At 45.4% G+C, this 17,569-nt stretch overlaps 1 protein-coding gene across 1 annotated transcript in view; it reads left to right on the forward strand.

Annotated features, from left to right (window-relative positions):
• Nucleotides 1-2,584: 2,584 nt before the first annotated feature.
• Nucleotides 2,585-17,569, forward strand: part of ROR1 (receptor tyrosine kinase like orphan receptor 1) — a 146,972-nt gene continuing 131,987 nt past the window's right edge. The window contains exon 1 of the mRNA XM_051797920.1: nucleotides 2,585-2,798. Coding sequence (XP_051653880.1) covers nucleotides 2,696-2,798 — 103 coding nt within the window. The 5' untranslated portion in view covers nucleotides 2,585-2,695. The remainder of the gene's footprint in view (nucleotides 2,799-17,569) is intronic.

A 17,569-nucleotide genomic window follows, 5' to 3' on the forward strand; every position in this document is an offset into this window, starting at 1 on the left:
GTGCCCAACTCAGAGGGATCTGGATCTCATGGACATTTCACTTCATTGCACAACAAACAGAGAGGTGAAGGAAACACTTTTGTGTTGCAGCTGAAGAAGTGTAACAGCAGGTTGCTGCCAAAAGGATAACTGAAGGCCCTAGAGAAGGGTCCCACTTGCCTTTGCTGGCTCCAGCACTCCAGCAGCTGTGGGGAACTGACCCAGCTGGCTCATCTGGAGGAACATCGCTCCTATTTTCTCTCATCACAGGTTTAGTTGAATGGCCTTGCCTGGGTGAACATACAGGAAACAAAAGAGATTTTTCCTTGCTGTTAGATCAGTCAGAAGTAACGCGAAATGTCACTTCAGAGGGTCAGGGCAGGCAAGCCTGGGCTGGTGCTGCAGCAATCCAACCCCAGCTGCACGGCCTGACCTTCCCACTGGCACCAGCTCCGGTATTCCCTGTCTACATGATAAGTGTCAGGACCCTGAGGGCTCTCATTGCTCTTAATGACTGACCACCCTCAGCTGGGGCCTCCAACCCCACCCTTGCCCAGAGGCTCTCTTTAAGCTCAGCTCTGACCTCCCTTAGCTCCTGCCTAGGAGGGGAAGTCTGTCACTCCCTCATCCCTGTGCCTGGCTATAGACCCTACTGGGTTGGACACTGAGGTGTGGATGGACTTCCCTGCTTGACCTCAGACCTGTCTTATCCCTGCAGACCTGCTGGAATGGATTGTGAGGAGTGGGCCCTGACCTGTAGCTGACTTCTCAGCGTGATGTCAGACCTTGCCTGATGATCCAGACTCTTGGCTGGACCCAGGCCTGCCTTGTTCACCTCAGTTGGGAGTAGTGGTTTAAGGACCTAAATTGGCAGAAACACAGGCACCAGCAGCTGATAGTTCCTTCCATGTGTCATATCAGATCCTAAAACAGTATCCAGTTTGGCTTACCTCTTCCATTTAGTTCATGTCTGTGTATTGGTGAGCTTTCACGAGGAAGTGGATAATCTCTCGTCCTTGCCCTCCCTGGTGTGAGGAGGAATATGTGTATGTGTGAGGAGAAGGTAGTTCCAGACCTCAATCTCCTTCCCCAACATGCAGCCAGACTCTTATCTGGGTTTCTTCCTCCTCTTGAAACTTTATTAGTGTCTGACAAGAAATACAAGATTCATACGGCACAAGGCAAGCCTAAGGGATCTGATCTAGCAGGAAGTGAGAAGGAAATTCCTTTAATCTTGTCCTTGTTTCCACTCTGCTTATGAGCTTTTTATTAAACAGTTGCTGACTTTTGAAATCTTAAACCTAATCTAAGCATCCCGGGAACGTGATCATTCTCCTGAATGGAAAGTAGTTATCACTCCTGGAGCTTCAATGAGCTTTGGCAGTGCCCTGTCTCTTTTTCAGGAAGGGTTAGGAGAAATCAGTCTATTCAGTATTGATTTCACTTAGGCGAAATTCCACCTCTGCTCTGGAGACAGGCTGGGAGAGCTGAGGGTGTTCACCTGGAGAAGAGAAGGCTCCAGGGAGACCTTGGAGCCTCTTCCAGTGCCTAAAGGGGCTCCAAGAGAGCTGGAGAGGGACTTGGGACAAGGGCCTGCAGGGACAGGACAAGGGGGAATGGCTTCCCACTGCCAGAGGGCAGGGTTAGGTGGGATATTGGCTGTGAGGGTGGTGAGGCCCTGGCACAGGTTGCCCAGTGAAGCTGTGGCTGCCTCATCCCTGAAAGTGTCCAAGGCCAGGCTGGACAGGGCTTGGAGCAACCTGGCATAGTGGAAGGTGTCCCTTATGAGTTCCTGGCTGACTGTAAAAATAGGAGATATCCAGTAAATCTGAAATGTTGCGAGGGGAAAATCAGAAGCTTTTAACTATCAACTCATGTATGAAGAACAGTGGAGAAATCATTTTTCCGCACTGCTGGCTCTCAGTTTCTTTGCCTGTTTCAATGGGAAGACTCTAAAAAGTAGAACACATCCATGGATCTCAGTGGGATAAACTTAAATCATGTAAGATGGATCATCTGCCCTCCCCATAGCCATGGCTGTATCTGGGCAGTGAGCGATGCCCCTTCCAGGATGGAACAAAACTGGATGGACTCTGCCTGGAAAAGTTTAGATTTGTCGGACACTAGGAGAATTTCTTCATGGAAAGGGTCGTTAAGTATCCCTGGGGCTGCCCAGGGACGTGGTGGAGTCCCCACCCCTGGAGGTGTCCAAGGAACGACTGGACGTGGCACTCAGTGCCCTGGGCTGGGCGTCACGGTGGGGATCGGGCACAGGCTGGACTCGATCCTGGAGGGCTTTTCCAACCTCAGTGATTCCGTGATTCTGTGAAAAGCGTTTTTACCCGCAAGTGCAACAATCCCACGGACTGCAGTTACCATCTGCGGAGCAGCCCCTTGGGAAGGGATGATATCCCCAAGTGCCGCCTCCCAAGCTCGGCTCCGAGGACGGGCGGCCCCTGCATGGCGCCCCGGCCCCGCCGCTCTGAGGGGGGACAAAATGGCGGCGGCGGCCGAGCGGCGCGGGACAGGAGGGGGCGCTGCGGGCCCGGGCAGCGTGGGGGGGGCGGGCGGTGACAGCGGGAAGGGGCTGAGGGAGGCGGAGGTGGCGGCTCCGCACTGCCTTCCACGCCCGCGCTCCCTTCCCCGCCCGCCGGCACAGCGCGGGACGGAGGAGCGGCGGCCCCGCGGTGGATGCGGGAGCAGCGCCGGCTCAGGAATGCAGCAGCCGGGCGGCGCGGACCGGAGCCTCCCGCTGCTGCTCCCGCTGCTCCTGCTGCTGCGCGCGGGCAGCCGCGCCGAGCCCGGGGACGCCACGCAAGGTAAGGGGGCACGGCGGGGATCCCGGGGCGGGATGTGCCGAGCGGCGCCGAGCCCGCGGTGCTGAGGGGCGAGGGCAGCGCAGCCCGGCGGCCCCGCCGCCTCCCGTTGACGAACTCGGGGGCTTATACTCGGTCTGCATTTAATTGCTTCGTAAAAAAGCTCTTTCCAAGTGTTCGGGCCGGTAACTATTCCCGGCGTAACTATTCCCAGGCGGTCCTGCTTTGCGGTCCGTGATTGATGGTGCCCGAGGTGTGTTATCACACTTGTGACTTGTGCTTTAGATCCAGCTCGGGGGGGGATGTTTTGCCATCTCGCTCCCCTTGTATCCCTCCAAAATGTATATCTGTTTATTTATCTATTTATTTATTTTTACCAACAGCCTCTTCGGTTTGGTTTTAACGACTGATACTTATCCCGCGATCCCTCTGTTTTATCGGGGTTCTGGTTTCAGCCTTTTTTTGCCAGTGATTTGCGTGTAGAGGGAAGCGTAGCACATGCATAAAGGGACCTCGGAGTTGGGATAGCTGGAATTGGGCAAGGACTGAGTCCTCGGGGCCAAGTCAGTAAAAAGTGAGCAGTGTTTTTGGACGCCTGCATGAGAATTTCAGTAAGAGTTGGATGTTCGTGAACTCCGGCTCCTTAAAAGTGTTTTATGGTGGGCGCTTAAATCACGAGCCACTTCTGAGAAGTCCTGGGTGATAATATGGTTGTATTTAATATTTCAGAAGGCGAAAAAGTGAATGCTAAAGAGATAAAGCTGTGTGAGTTTCAGTTCAGAACTGAAAAAAAGCCAAAATTTAAGCCAAGGGATATTGCAGATATAGTGGGATAACTGCCTTTAAAAGTTGGTCGTAGCTAACGGATACAACCCTTGTATCCCTGTGCCTGAATTTCGGTGTTTCAGGGTGTCCCTAATGATGCCATTACCTGGGACTGTGTGTTAGGAGTGGATGTTTGAATGACTTCCCGATATCCCAGTCTCCTGCTGCAGATTCAATGGCTGGATGAGTTCTGGCTTAGCGTAGGAATTCTTCATGGCATCTCAGTGGGAAAGTTTTCAAAAGTTGTTTTCTAGTGTCCCCAGGGAATGCTATGTGTGCTTAACAAATAGCTATATTTTTTAAAGGGAAAAAAAAAGTCCTTTTCCCCCTCCTGTTTTTCAGATAATTTCAAAACCTTAGGGTCATAATGTGAATTTTTGTGGGTTTCTAAGAGTCTGAAAGAGAAAAAAAAACATAAAGCAACTGATCTCATTGGGTCCAGAACTGGCCATTTCTTATTTACTGTGAATTCTGCTGGGAAACATGTTTCATTGTATGAATTCATCTTTATGTGTGACTTAATATAGTCATTATAGTACAAGTTGCACCAAGAGGGGTTTCAGCTCAACATATGAAAGATTTCCAAGATGAGACTGGATAATCTCAGCTGGGCTCCCTTTCCCACATGAGGTTGGACAAGGTGATCTTTCCAGTTCCCTTCCAACCTGGACTGTGATCTGTGACTATGTACAGTTACTTTCCATACTGAAGTATTTCCTATATTTTCAGTAATATCTCTGGCAAATGCTTACAGTGTTGATTCATAGGCAGATCAAGTGATTTATTTATTTTTTTATAGATAGACATCTATCACATGTTACAACCACAGACTGTGTTTTCCCCCAAACTTGTTAAAGATCTGCGTTTTGTGGAAGAATAAGGGAAGCTGAACATCTAACACTAATTAAAAAAACAAAGAAAGAGAAAGCTATCATAAAACTTCTTACAAATTTCTTTAAGGTAACTAGAATGGTAGGGTAAACAGATTCTGCAGCAGACATACAGAACCCTTCAGTCCCTGCCTTTTAAGACTGATATTTTTAAAAACAGAATGTGGACCACTGTCTGCTGGTGCTCCCTTTTTGTCCATGAGCAAAACAACCCGGAAAGCACGTTTTCCCTTGTACATTCCCACTGTCTTTAATGCTCTTCCCAAGGTGCTCATGGGTTGGCCCAAGTGTTCTGAATTAAAGCACAAAGGTAACGTCAATATAAGCAACAGGAACTCTCCACTTGGATGTTTTTTTGCAGTATGTGACTCTGGATTTTCCCAGTTCAGCTTTATTATTATTATTATTATTCCAGATCATGTAACTTTGTGAGGAGTCACAATGGAAGAATCATTACTAGTATAAAAGCATTTTAAAAGCGTGTAGTAAACCCACAGATCTCTAGATCATGTTTTAGATTATAAGTACTGCTGATTTCCTTGAAACTTGTGAGATAAAGTTCCCCAGCTCTTGATTAGTCCCTGTGGTTAATTGTTTCATCCCTGGGTCACCGGCTGCTGGTTCAGCCACAATCCAGGAACGAGTTTACAAACAAACAAAATGCTTTTGTTGCCTTAAGCCTCTTAGAGGATGAGAGTAGATGTCACTGTTTGAGCTTGTAGTCTGGTATTTTTTGACAAAAGTGGCTTGAAGTATCAGCAAATTATCTTCAGGACACCATTTCTTTGTTTCTGTAATTAACATCTACTGCAACTGCTGTGTTAATTATGTACTCACAGGGATTTAAAGCACTGCAAATGAGAGCTGGGCAGGGGAGGGTTTTAAAGCTTGTGTTTGGATTTAAGTAGGCAAAGAGAGGAGGGAAAAAAGAGTTTCCCTGAGGTGTGACACTGGATCCCACTCTTTGGAAACAGATGTAGAAATGCAGAAGTCTTCTGAGGCTGAAAAGAGCACCTCAGAATTGAAAACTCTTTTAAAACGTCTCTAACTAAATGCAGCTGCTTTGCACACGGCGATTGTCTTGCAAGCCAGAAATATGTAGAAAGTTAACTCGCACAAAAGAAAAAGTGTAAACCTTTTCTTCCCCGAGCCCTGTAAAAAACCCCCTCGGTCATCCTCAATTGCGAATTTGATGTTCACAGTTGTGCGTGTTTTGAAATGTTGTATCCTAAGGAACAATTTTTAGGACTCTGGCTGACTCTTGAGCTGGAGTTATTTTCTGCTGCAAAGCCCTGAGGTTTATCTGCTGTGTCAGAGTGATGTTCTCACCTTGCTGTGGGTATCCAGGTAATCTGTGCCGGTGCTTCACAGGGGAAATTGCTCCCTGAACCAAAGGAATTTGGGCAGCCCTGGCACAGCTGGAGAGTCTCACACCCAGCCTTGTGGAGGTGGAGGTGTGACAGGGATAACCCAGCTTGAGTTTTGACAGTGACTCCTACGCCTTGGAACACTTAAATGAATATCAGATGAAGTTATTTTATTGTTAAGATGCTGGTTTTGATCCAAGTTTCTGCTCTTAAAAATCAGCAAAGTGGGAGCTGTGTCTTAAAACCAGCTCGCTAAAGCTGAGCTTAAAGAAATTAATTTGGGGCTGGGACAACTCCAAACAGTTGAATAGTTAAGTGACTTTGTAGGGCTTCTTCCATCCTGGTTTCTTTTTCATTCTAATTGTGGAGATATTGAAAGTCAAGGAGTCAATCCATTTTTAAATGGAACAATAGTGAAATGAATGTGAGAGCAGTTGTCTGTCATTCTTTGGAAAGAATAACAAAATCCTGGTGTTAGCTGAAGGATGCTTCTGTAGGTTTGGGGATTGCAGTTTTACACACTTTGTGGTGAAAGAAATGGTGTAAAATACATTTGGTCAGGTGCTGCAGGAGAAGTTACAATTTTTTCTGTGTGTTTACAAGCAGAGTCACTGCTGTCCCTGCCAGGAGTGTGGCATGTGAGAGGCTTGGACATGTTTAAGGTCATTTAATTGGCCTGAAAAGACGATGCACAGGAGGGCTATGGAGTTTGCTAAGGTGGAAAAATAGAATAATTTCAGCTTAAACAGATACCACTGGTGTGTTATATAATAATAAAGCTCTAAATATTACTGGTATTCAATAGTAAAGTTCTTTTAGGTCTCCCTGGGAATATAACATAAAATAAAAGAACTTGCAGATATTTGGAATCTAATGCGATGTGATATTGAAAATGATGCTCTGCCAAAGTCAGGCAGCTTGGGAAAAAGAAGTAGCTTGGGAAAGGAACCCTTTAGTGAGGGAAAGCAATAAGGCAGACTCCTCAGCATAGTTCCATGCCAGCATCCTGTAGTGAGGAAGATTGCTTTCCAGGATCTCCTCCTGAAGTGGAGACATTGGAGTGCCACTGTTTCCAAGTAAATCTGCACAGCACTACATGAAAGGAAATGGCTGGTGGCTGGGAAGGGAATCCTGTGGCGCATGTTGGTGGGATGGAGACAGATTTGGAGGCTCATTATTAGATAGGATTTCTGAAGAAATAACGCGGAGTGGTCACCAACAGGGACAGAGAGGCAGGCACTGCCCTGGAGGAGGAGCTGACAGGTACAAATGAGCTGTGGGGCCAGGGCCCTGTTCCAGCAGGGCTGTGTACAGAGCTGGGCTCTTTCTACTGTGTTTCAACAAGTCATTACCTGGAGTTCCTGCCCAAGGCAGAGGCAGAAGAAAGCTCAGGTCAAATCTGCTTTGTTACGTCTTTTGAGTTTCACAGAGTAATTGTGTTTGAGATCCTGCTCTAACAAAGCCCTTTGGAGAGCTGTGTGGAGGCTGTGCCTGTGTGGTCAGTGTGCTACAGAGCACCTTCACAGGAGGGCAAGAACAGCAAAGCAGGGTCTCCTGCAGGCAGTGTCCTGTGTCACTGCTGTCAGCAGGGACTGGGCAGTGTGGCCCTGTGGCTGGGACAGGCCACTTTGGTGCTGCTGGTCCAGGCACAGCTTAACCCAGCCGGGGCTTTCTGAGACTTCTGGTCTCTTCACTCTTGTGACCAGTGACAGGACTCGAGGGAATAGCATGGAGCTGAGCTGGGAGAGGGTTAGGTTGGATATCAGGAAAAGATTCTTCCCCCACATGGTGGCTGGGCACTGAACAGGCTCCCCAGGACACTGGTCACAGCACCAAGGCTGCCAGAGCTCAGGGAGCGTTTGGACAACGCTCTCAGGGGCGGGGGGGGATTGCTGGGGTGTCTGTGCAGGGCCAGGAGCTGGACTGATGATCCTGATGGGCCCCTTCCAACTCAGGATATTTTATCATCCTGTGATGTCACATTGGAGACAGGGATCCTGAACATATTTGTGATGTTTTGGGAACATTGAAGGCAAAGGAGATCTGTCTGGCCTGGTCAGGGAAAGTTAAAAAAAAAAAAAAAAGGCAGGTCCCTGTATGTGGAGGCAAGGCACACTCCCAAAGAGCTGGAGCAGAAGTGCTGATAACTTTGTGCAGATGTTGCATGGTTTTTATAAGCTCTGCTGATGCCCTGATCTGGCCTTACAAAGCTGTGCTTTCACTCACTAACAGATATTTGGGCCCAGCTTTATGTTCAGGCTTTGCCATCCCAACATTCAATGGGGAAGTTTCATAACTAGATGAGTTTTTGAGAAAAGCTAGTGGAGGCTCCAGGGGAAGCCTGCATTTTATTAAAAGCGTTTTTTCAATCTGCTCAGGTCACATGTTGAAACCGATACTGCACAAGGGCTTCCTGTGACCTCGTGCTCCTTTCCTCCAAGGGGTGTCCCTTGTGTGTCCTTCTGTCCCGTTCCCAGATGCTCTGTCTGTCTGCAGCAGAGCTCTGAGCATCTGTGGATCCGGGAAGAGCTGGAATGGTGGAGCTCTGTCAGAGCACAGCAGCAGGCCATGGGAAATGGGAAGATCGGAGATAAGCACGGAAAAACATTCGGCATCTTTATAACCTCACACATTCCCTCCGCAGACTGGGAATATGCTTTCCTTAGCCTCAGAATTTGAGATTATCTGTGGAAGGAATATACACTTCCACATTCACAGTGTGAACATTCCTCTTCAAAGACAGCTGTTGTGTCCCCCTCTGAAGGAGGTGGCCCAGTCCCTCCTGAAGATGTTAAGCCAAGCTTTAAAGGACGGATGGTGTAAGTGTGATGAGCTGTCTGAGAGTGTCCACAGTGGGGCTGGTCAATACAGACTACCAGGGCTACTCCTTCAGGGAAACTGCCTCAGTGTGAGAAACATGCTGGAAAAGGAGGGATTTGGGGTTGTGTGGCCTTAGTTTCAAAACCCACGAGGACCTTTAGCTCTTACCATGTTTATGTCCGTGTTTGTGGAATGTGGAACTTGGAGGTGAAATTTTTTTTCTTCCTGTTGAAGTCGGTTTCAGTAATTCTGCCTTCCAAGATAAGTGTCATTGTGAACAGAGCAGCCTCTAAGAGAAAACAGAAGCTTGGCCAAATGATAAAAAAAAAATTAAAATCAACGTTAGAACTAAGACTAGATTCATTTTTAATCAAGTGAAGTTCTCTCTGCAAAGCTTCTGTTACCTCACCTCTCTTCATGGAGAGGGATCCTCCTCCTTGTGCAGGGAATATCAGTCACCTGTGACACCTCCATAGAGTTCATGTATATCTGAGCACCGTGGAGTCTACACTGTATTACAAGGGATGTTGCCTCTCCCAGTTTTTCCTGTAGTAGGTGAGTTATCATGGGTGAACATCTCTTCTCCAAAATTAACTTGGCTTCAGATAAAAGGAGGTGTCTTTGTAATTGTTTTGTTTACTCTGAAGCAGTTGATGTGCTGTATAAGTAACAAGCGTTCTATGCATTTTCATTTTAGGATTTTTTTTGTATATGTTAATTATTCATTCCATATGTTTTGATTTTTCTTTCTAAAGCACATTATCTCTCTGTGAATTTCCTGCAAATCTGCAGCATGATGGAGACATCCCTTTTTCTCCAGAACGTGCTGAGTGGAGAGAGCACCACGTTGAGCTCTGCTTTCAGTGTGTTTCACCTAAAATGACAAGAGGTCATTTAATTCCCAGTTGATTGTCAGGAAGATGGATTTATATCATTAAATGCTTTCAGGAGACCAGGGAATATCAGTAGGTGGATCTTTGCTGGCATCTCTGAGCCTGAAACACTTCACGCTCACGATGGGACGTTTTTGAACTGAGGGCCCCTGACTTTTACATTCACTTTTCTTGGCAGCCTGTCAGAGCACAAGTCTGGCAACCTTTGTAAGTGAGATGCAACAAGCCTCACTTATTTTAGCTATTGCTCTGTCACTGTGTTTTTAATTTACTGTAATTTAATAACTGACACAATGCTGGAATAAATAAATGGGCTGTGAACATTCTCATAGACCTTGGAAGTCCAGCTCAGGGCAAGATTTAGCTTTTAATTAACACTGTCCTTGAGATTTATTGTTAAAATTGTATCCTTTTAAATAAGTGAGTCTGAAGTTGATTAAGAGATGAATAATTGAAACCTGGTGTGGGCTAACAGGCTGCATTCTAGTGGATGCAGCAGTGGAGGACCGCTGGAGCTCTACACTCCTTTCTCCCAGGTTCTGGGTCATTCCCCTGCCAGGCCATGAGTTGGATGTTGTTGTTACCCTTTCTGTGTGTGATTTGTTGCTCTGTGTTGAAAACGCATGTTCTTCATCCCGGTAAGAACAGTAGCATCTTCCATGTGTATGAAGTAGGCTTTTAGAACAGCAAAGGGCTTTAGGAAGGCCTTTGAACGCCCAGCTAAAAACTGTTGGAGGGGTTTTGCTGCTTTTAGTCCTCACTGCTATGTAAATTCTCCAAAAAGATGCCCAGGCAAGAGAAGAATCTGTAAAAGAATCCTCTCACTATAGAGGAATCTAGTCATTAGCAAAATTCTATTTCATCAGGGACTAAAAGAAGATGTTCTACTGCTTTTCTTGCATTACACAGGGAGAAATGATATCTGATTTGCCATTTTTCCTTGGAGAGGCTGTTTGTAGGATGGGATTTATGTTCTCGCATTCTTTGTGATTTTTTTTTTCAAACGATCTCTTTTTAAATTCCAATGAGTATTTCTAACTTACAGCTGGTGCTGTAGTGAACCCTGAGCAGTAGTAAAAGGTTCACAAAACTTGGGAGTATTTTATGTGCCGAACTTGGACATTCCATATGGACTTTTCTCTTAAAATCCGCGATCTCTTACTTTTCATAGCAGCAAATGTGGTCCTGATACGAGGAGCTCTGTGATCAACCCTTCTCATTTCAGGCTGAAAATCTCCAGGGAACGTCAAAGTCAGACTGATTTGGTTTATTTTGTTGGCTGAGCTATTCAGGATGAGACAGATTAGGTTGGACATTAAGCAACTGGCCCATTCCTTCCTCCCTGAACTGATTTTAATGGGGAGCCACATTTATCACTGATCACACTTGTGTCTCTGTGGTTCTGTAGATCTTAATAATTCAAGTTGTTTGATCTGTCTCGCAAATTTAAAAAGTTGATAGCTGGTACTGGGGGGAGGAGGAAATTGGTCTTCTCAGTGTCCACAGCAGGTACAGTGAATTTTCAGTGAACTCGCTCAATAAAGGAGCAGAGACCACCTGCAAACTCACTGCTTTTCCTTGCCATAAGCCCTTGGTGGGTGACAGAATCTCGTGGCGAGTGCCACAGGTGGAAGTGGCTTCTGTAAACATGGGACCTCTACAAGGATTTTTGGGAACCTGAACATCAAAGGCTACTCTGTTGTCATTTGTGGGGCATGTTCAGTTCTATCATCCCAGGCCATTCTGAAGACTCTGAAACACTGGGTGAATTTTTTGGTCTCTGGCATATTTATCATGAAGTACCTCTGGTATAATGGTCCCATCCAGCTTTAAAAATCCAGAGATAGCTCCAAGAGCAATTCCCTTTTTCAGGAAGATTTTGGCTGAATGCAGCACCAAAGTCTTAACTAGTTGTTCTTCCAGTAGATGAGTGAAGCTGTTGCCTCAGGCATCCCAGACCATCCAGCAGGGTCACAGCAGGGACAGCAATGCTTTGGGAATACCCCAGTTTAGGGTTCTGCAGAGGTTCCTGCATTAGGTGCTGTTTATTTTTTTGTCAGCTCTACAGAAATCCCCTCCCCAAACCCTGTAATTGTCGGATGTTCTGTTATCCTATTCCTCCTGCCAGTTACTATCTCCCGAGATTATCAAGGGTAACTTCACATGGACTAATTGTAATAACTGAAAGGGCCCGAGGGCAAGAATTCTGTCTCGGTGTTGCAAGAAGGGGATTAGGTGTGTATATGTTCTGTGTAATTTGTGAGAGGTGTCTCTGTAACATCTGTCAGAAGAACTGTAAAATCACTTGAAATGTTGCAAAGGATAGATATGTGGTGATAGGAGGCTCAACTTTCTTCAGCTTTTGTTGCATTATCCCACTGAAACTGATTTAATACACTTTTTTCTCCCCTTGCCTGTATAAGCTGGTGTCAGGCTCCTTGAGAAGGCACTTATGTTCTTGAAGGATTATTGTGCTAATTTAGCTTTCATTTCATCAGGTATTAAGGCTTGATATTATCCTGCTATTTGTAACTTTGCTCTTACTGTAAATTACTGCCACCAGAGATGGTTGGGGATTACAGGGACTGAGGTGCAGGAAGGAAATACTAATTTTTGATCTACTTGCTTTGTTCTCTTAAAGATCCTACAAGTGGTTATTGGCTCAGTCATTCACTGATGCTGATTAATATAATTTGAGCAGCAGAGCCTGGCAGATTTTCTACTTGGGTCCTTTGAAAATACATGTAATGAATCTTTTAGTAAATGTAATGGTCAGTTGCTTTCAGTCAGCTGCAATATTTCCTGTGTAAAGGGATCCCTGCTCCGCTGGACTGGTGATGGGAGGTTGTGTCCTGTCAGAAATAACAGGCTGGATTCATGGCATCTTCTCCTCACAAATCAGTGTTTTGTGTGACCAGCACTGGATTTGTATTTGTTCTGTAGTATTCCTGGGTTCCAAGTTATTTCTTCCAAACTGTAGCATAATAAGTAATCCAGGTGTCTGAAGCTGGTCAGCATATCTGTTTTATTTAAATAAGGGGTAAAGGTGAGTTACTTACCCTTTAAAAAAAGCCTTAATTTTGGCCTGAGTAGAATCACTCCATAAGTTTTCTTAGGACTTGTGGGTAAAACAGAGCCACTTTCCACGTGAAAGTGATGATGTGCCCACCCCTTGCGTGGGATATTATTGCTCTAAAAGAACTCAAAGTATGAACTCATTCCTGCTAATGATGGTATTTGCTCCTTATTTTTAAAACCAAGTCCACTTTTCCCCGTAGAAACTGCTTTTGCTGCTTTGTTTCCAGACACACTTTGTCCAGTAGCGAGCCAGGGGAGTCCCCTTACAGTGCAGAGTGTCCTGGAATATCTTATTCTGCAGAACAGGGGAGTGCAGTTCTTCCCTTTGACTTTGCTGGGACTCAAAGGACACGTGGGGCTTTAAAGACCTTCCAAATGTCTGGTGGTACCATGGAGATGGGTTTTTTATGTGGGAAAATTGGCAAATGGGACCAGCTTGGAGTTCACGTCCCAGAGATGGGAAATATCTGCTGCAGAACGTGTGAAATTGGAATACTTGGGATTTTGTCTTCAAGCAGGATCTAGTGTTGCCTTTGCTTCCTGCCTCAGGTGCCATGGGAGGAGGGATGGCTTTGATCCCTGCTGTGGTGTGTGGCTGGCTCAGTTTCCAGGGATGAAAGACAAATGTCACTTCCAGCACAGGCCATGTGAGCTGTTCTTCCACGGAGAAAAACAGTGCTTGGCATGCAGGAAGAGTAGTTGCTCAGAGGGGATTGGATTTCTCCAAACAAAATATTATTTGCATGACTTTCATACCATAATAGGGTTAAAATGACCAGTCAAATGGTTGCACTTGTTCCATATTTGTTCTCGTGCCATCCACCAACCTAATCCATAATATCCCGCTTTTTTCCTCAAAAAAATCTATACTGGGAAATTAAAAGGCATCTCATCTGCCTTTTGTATAGAATTCAGTCAAATCCTAATGAAAAGATACTGCTTGTTTCTATGAGAAATATTTCTCAGACTGAATGTGGGACTTGAAATAAATTCCAAATTTTAAGTCCATTTGTACGCCAGGAAAACATTTACAGTATTTGATGAAACCTGTTGCTGTTTGAGACAATATTTGTTCCTGAAGCCCATATTTAGTAACTGCATGTGCAATTCAAGGAGATAATAGTTCTCTGAGCAGGAACTTTTCACATTTTGGAGGAATATAAAGAGATAAAAAAAGGAAGTGGTTAATGCTATGCATTTAAATCAGCTCTCTTGGTTGGGAAACCACTCCTGCTTTAGTCTCTTATGTGGCTTTTTAGCTTTTATTAGTTTTCTCGTCACTGTATAGAGTTCTGCAGTGACTGATTTTTGTCTATGTAGGAAAAGGATTTTATAATCTTCAGGATTTTTCTGCTTTGCCTGAATCTATCAAACATTTGTTCAGATGAAGTGAAACGGAAAACAACTTCAAGTGTGTCTTTCCCCTTGCCCAAAGTCTGATCCTTGCTTGATCTCAGCAGAATTTACTGGTTTGAGCCAAACTGGGAAACATTTTGGATACTTTGTGTTCATTCATCTTTGATGTTTGGGATTTGGGACTTCAATGGTTTATTTTGGATATAAGCCCAGTGAAAATGTGCTGGAAAAGGGGTGCACCTGGCAGGGGAGACTCTGACAGCCCTTTTCTGATCTGCACCAACAGGTTCTGTCTTGGGCCAGTTTAATCTAAGATATTTCTTGGTTTCCATGGCATTTCTGGATACTGGTGTGTCTGAAGATGCAGGATACAGGAGGGTCACCCCTGGAGAGCACAGACGCTAAATATTTGGGAATTCAATGCTAGTGCTGCTTGCCAGGGTGGATTTTTGTTATTTTCTCGTGTTTTAGTGATGAACTTGCCCTCTGTGGAACGGGATTGTTTAAGACTGGGAGGCCAAACGACCTACACTGGACTTTGAGAGTTACACAATCAGAAATACTGAGAGATTTGAAAGCATCTTCCCACAGTGCAGCTGCTTTTCCACTCACATTCTTTCAGGAGTTGCAGAGCACACTTGGGACTGTGGATCTGCTCTGATGGATCATTCCTATTGGCAGCTCCGAGTCCTGAGGGGTTGTTTGGGTTTCAGTGTGTTCTTGTGTCAGCCAACAACTGCTCCGAAGGTTTCTATTAACATCCCTTTAATTTTGGGACGTGCTTTGCTTAACTGGGGCTTTGAAGTCCCAGGCAGATATTTTGAGCAAACCTGTTCTTCCTTACGCTGATGGAAATGCAGAATAAATGCATCCCGTGACTGATGCTGGTAATAAATTGTTGGAGAGCCCATGATTTGAAAGCTTCCAGTTCCTTTGGTTCAGCAAGAGTCCACATTTCTTGACTTTCAAGCACACTGCAGGTCTTGCCTGCTCATCTGAGCTGCTTAATAAAGAGTGGGTGGAGGGCCCACTAATGACAGTGCAGTTTCCAATGCTTTTTTTCTTTTTTTTTCCATTTTTTAGTGAGTTATTAAAAAAATAAATAAATCCATCTGGCCCACTTGGAGCAGGATTGCACATGTTCACGTGCCCAGCCTCTGGAACAGTATTAGCAAATGAAAAATCTGCAATATTATTTGGTGTGGTGGCTGAAATGATTGACCTGTTTTTCCTTCAAAACTTTTGCTTGTATTAAAGCTTTATATCTCAAATAAAATTAGTTTTATGGGAACTGGAACTATACTTGTGATGGTTTAGTTTAGAAAAGTAATGTCAACACCCCAAAGGATTTCTGAGCTTTGATTTTCCCGGTGTCCAATGGAAGCCTTTGGTAGGGGCTGGATAATGTCTCATTCTGACTCCTGTTGCTGCACACTGAGAAGTGTCTTGACAGCTTCCAAACCAATAATATCTTACTTATGTTTCAATATATGAATAACAGCCCAGGCTTTCTAGAGACTACCTTGTTGTACTGCAGTTCTGTGACATGTTGGAGCCAGATGAATGGAAATCCTGCAGCATTTGGAAGAAGGGGAACGTATCCCTTTTAGAAACTTGTGTTCCAGCAGGGATGTGCAGCGACATTAATTCACTGAGCCAGGGTTGTGTTCTTTTAATTAAGAGGTGCAGTGAGCAGAGCACATGATACTTCTTCCTCTTCATGCTGTTTCTTTCCTCTTTTCTAATCTCTGTTCTCCAGTGGGGTTTTTTCTTCCTGGTCCTTGGGAATATTGTATTTCCAAAGTGATCCCCTGCTGACTGTTCTGAGGTCTGTCTAAGCAGTTTCTTCAGCCCTGATTGAAAAGAAGTTGTTCCCTTTGATTCCTTAAATAATTCCATTGCTGTGTGTGATCAGTGCCTTTGTGGTGGAAGAGCTGCCAGTGTCCATGTGCTGTGGTGATGTCTCATCCAACTGGGATGTGTCCTTGCACATCCCTGGCTTGTCAACCCAGCCTGGGGACTGTGTCAAGGAGTCTTGGCAAGGAGAGACTTCTGGGGAGGCCATTCTGTGCAAACTGGTGCTGGAAAAGCTAGAAAAGGCTCTGCTGCAGATGTTTGGTCATTCCCAACTCCTGTGGCAAGGTCTGGTGTTTTATCAGCCCCAGCAAGAAGTGAGAACTCCTCCTGTTCATCCTCTCACTGAGGAAAAACACCTCAAGCTGTTACCTCCTCCTCAGGGCTACTTTGTTTTCCCCTCTCCTAAAGGCTCCCTTGGCCCCACTGCCTGTGTTTGCCTTTTTCCCTGGACTGACAGCGAGCGGTGCTAATTTATTCTTGTCTCGAGGAAAACTTCGAAAATAGGAACTCTCCTTTTAATTTTATATGTGCTGGTTCCTGCATTACTGTGGTGGCAGAATGTGAAGTGTTCAAACTGGGGACATCTGTGTTTGTTCAAGAAACAACAGGAGATGCAGAGGATGGAAAATAAATGAAGTTTGTTGAGGCACAAGGCACTGGCACGACAACTTGAAGAAAGTGTTAAATAACAATCCCTGCTCGAGGCCCCGGTCCAGCAGAGCACTTACACATCCATTGTAACTGTAAACACTGCCGCTGATTTAAGCGGGACTAGTTCTGTGTTTAACGCTGGAGCCTCGCCTGAGTGCCTTCCTGGACCAGGGCCTAAGTGAGTGAGACTTGGAGCTGTTTTTCATTTACAGGAGTGAGACTTGAAAGTGAGACCTGCCCGGTGCTTAGTGGTGTCCTGGGGCATCGGGGAGCTCAGAGAGGCTTTTTCGGACTCTGTCCCTGCTGCTGCTTTTCCTGCCACTTGCAAATGTGCTGCTTTTTCCTGGCTTGTTTTCCTGCTCACGAGTCAAATGGCTCATGCCGAATGTGAATCTGGAAGATGCGAATAATTCCCTGCATGCCAGGGCAGTGGTGGAACCGGGCATGTGTTTCAAGGGCCTCAACCCAACTTGTGTGGTGGAAGAGGGGGAAGAAGCAATAAAAGCAGTGATGTAGAGGCAGCTTTCTACTTTGCTGGCATTAAATACCTGTAAAATTCTTAGTTTTACCTAAGGACACAGAAAACTCTAGTTAAGGTTTTAAAATACCTAGATAATCCGTATCTTTTTGTGAATCTTCAATCCAGTTTAGAAGAGATTCTTAAGAAAACAGGATTGTTTCAAGCAATTATTTCCATATGACTTTCATTCCTGGGAGGAACTTACTTAGTGGGCTTGATCCCACAAACTGTTTCTTGCAAGTTTTCTTTGCTCCAGAGAGCTGGGTGCTGGCTCCAGAGGAACCTTCCCTCAGGGAATGCCCCTCTGCTGCAGGTTTGCCATGGATTTACTCCACAACAATCCGTCCCCTTCCCAGTCTGTGTGAAGCTGGATAGTAATGTTTACCCACCTGTGCAATACAAGTTCAGATCCTTGAAGGAAAGGCCCTACTGTGCAAAACTACAAGGTATCACTATTGAGGGGAGGGGTCATTCTGTACCTGCAGCTTTGGACTATTTACAGGGAATGCAGGGAAGT

This window comes from Manacus candei, unplaced genomic scaffold, assembly GCF_025592945.1.
Source record: "Manacus candei isolate 608988 ecotype Guabito, Panama unplaced genomic scaffold, ASM2559294v1 h1tg000005l, whole genome shotgun sequence".
Classification (NCBI taxonomy): Eukaryota; Metazoa; Chordata; class Aves; order Passeriformes; family Pipridae; genus Manacus; species Manacus candei.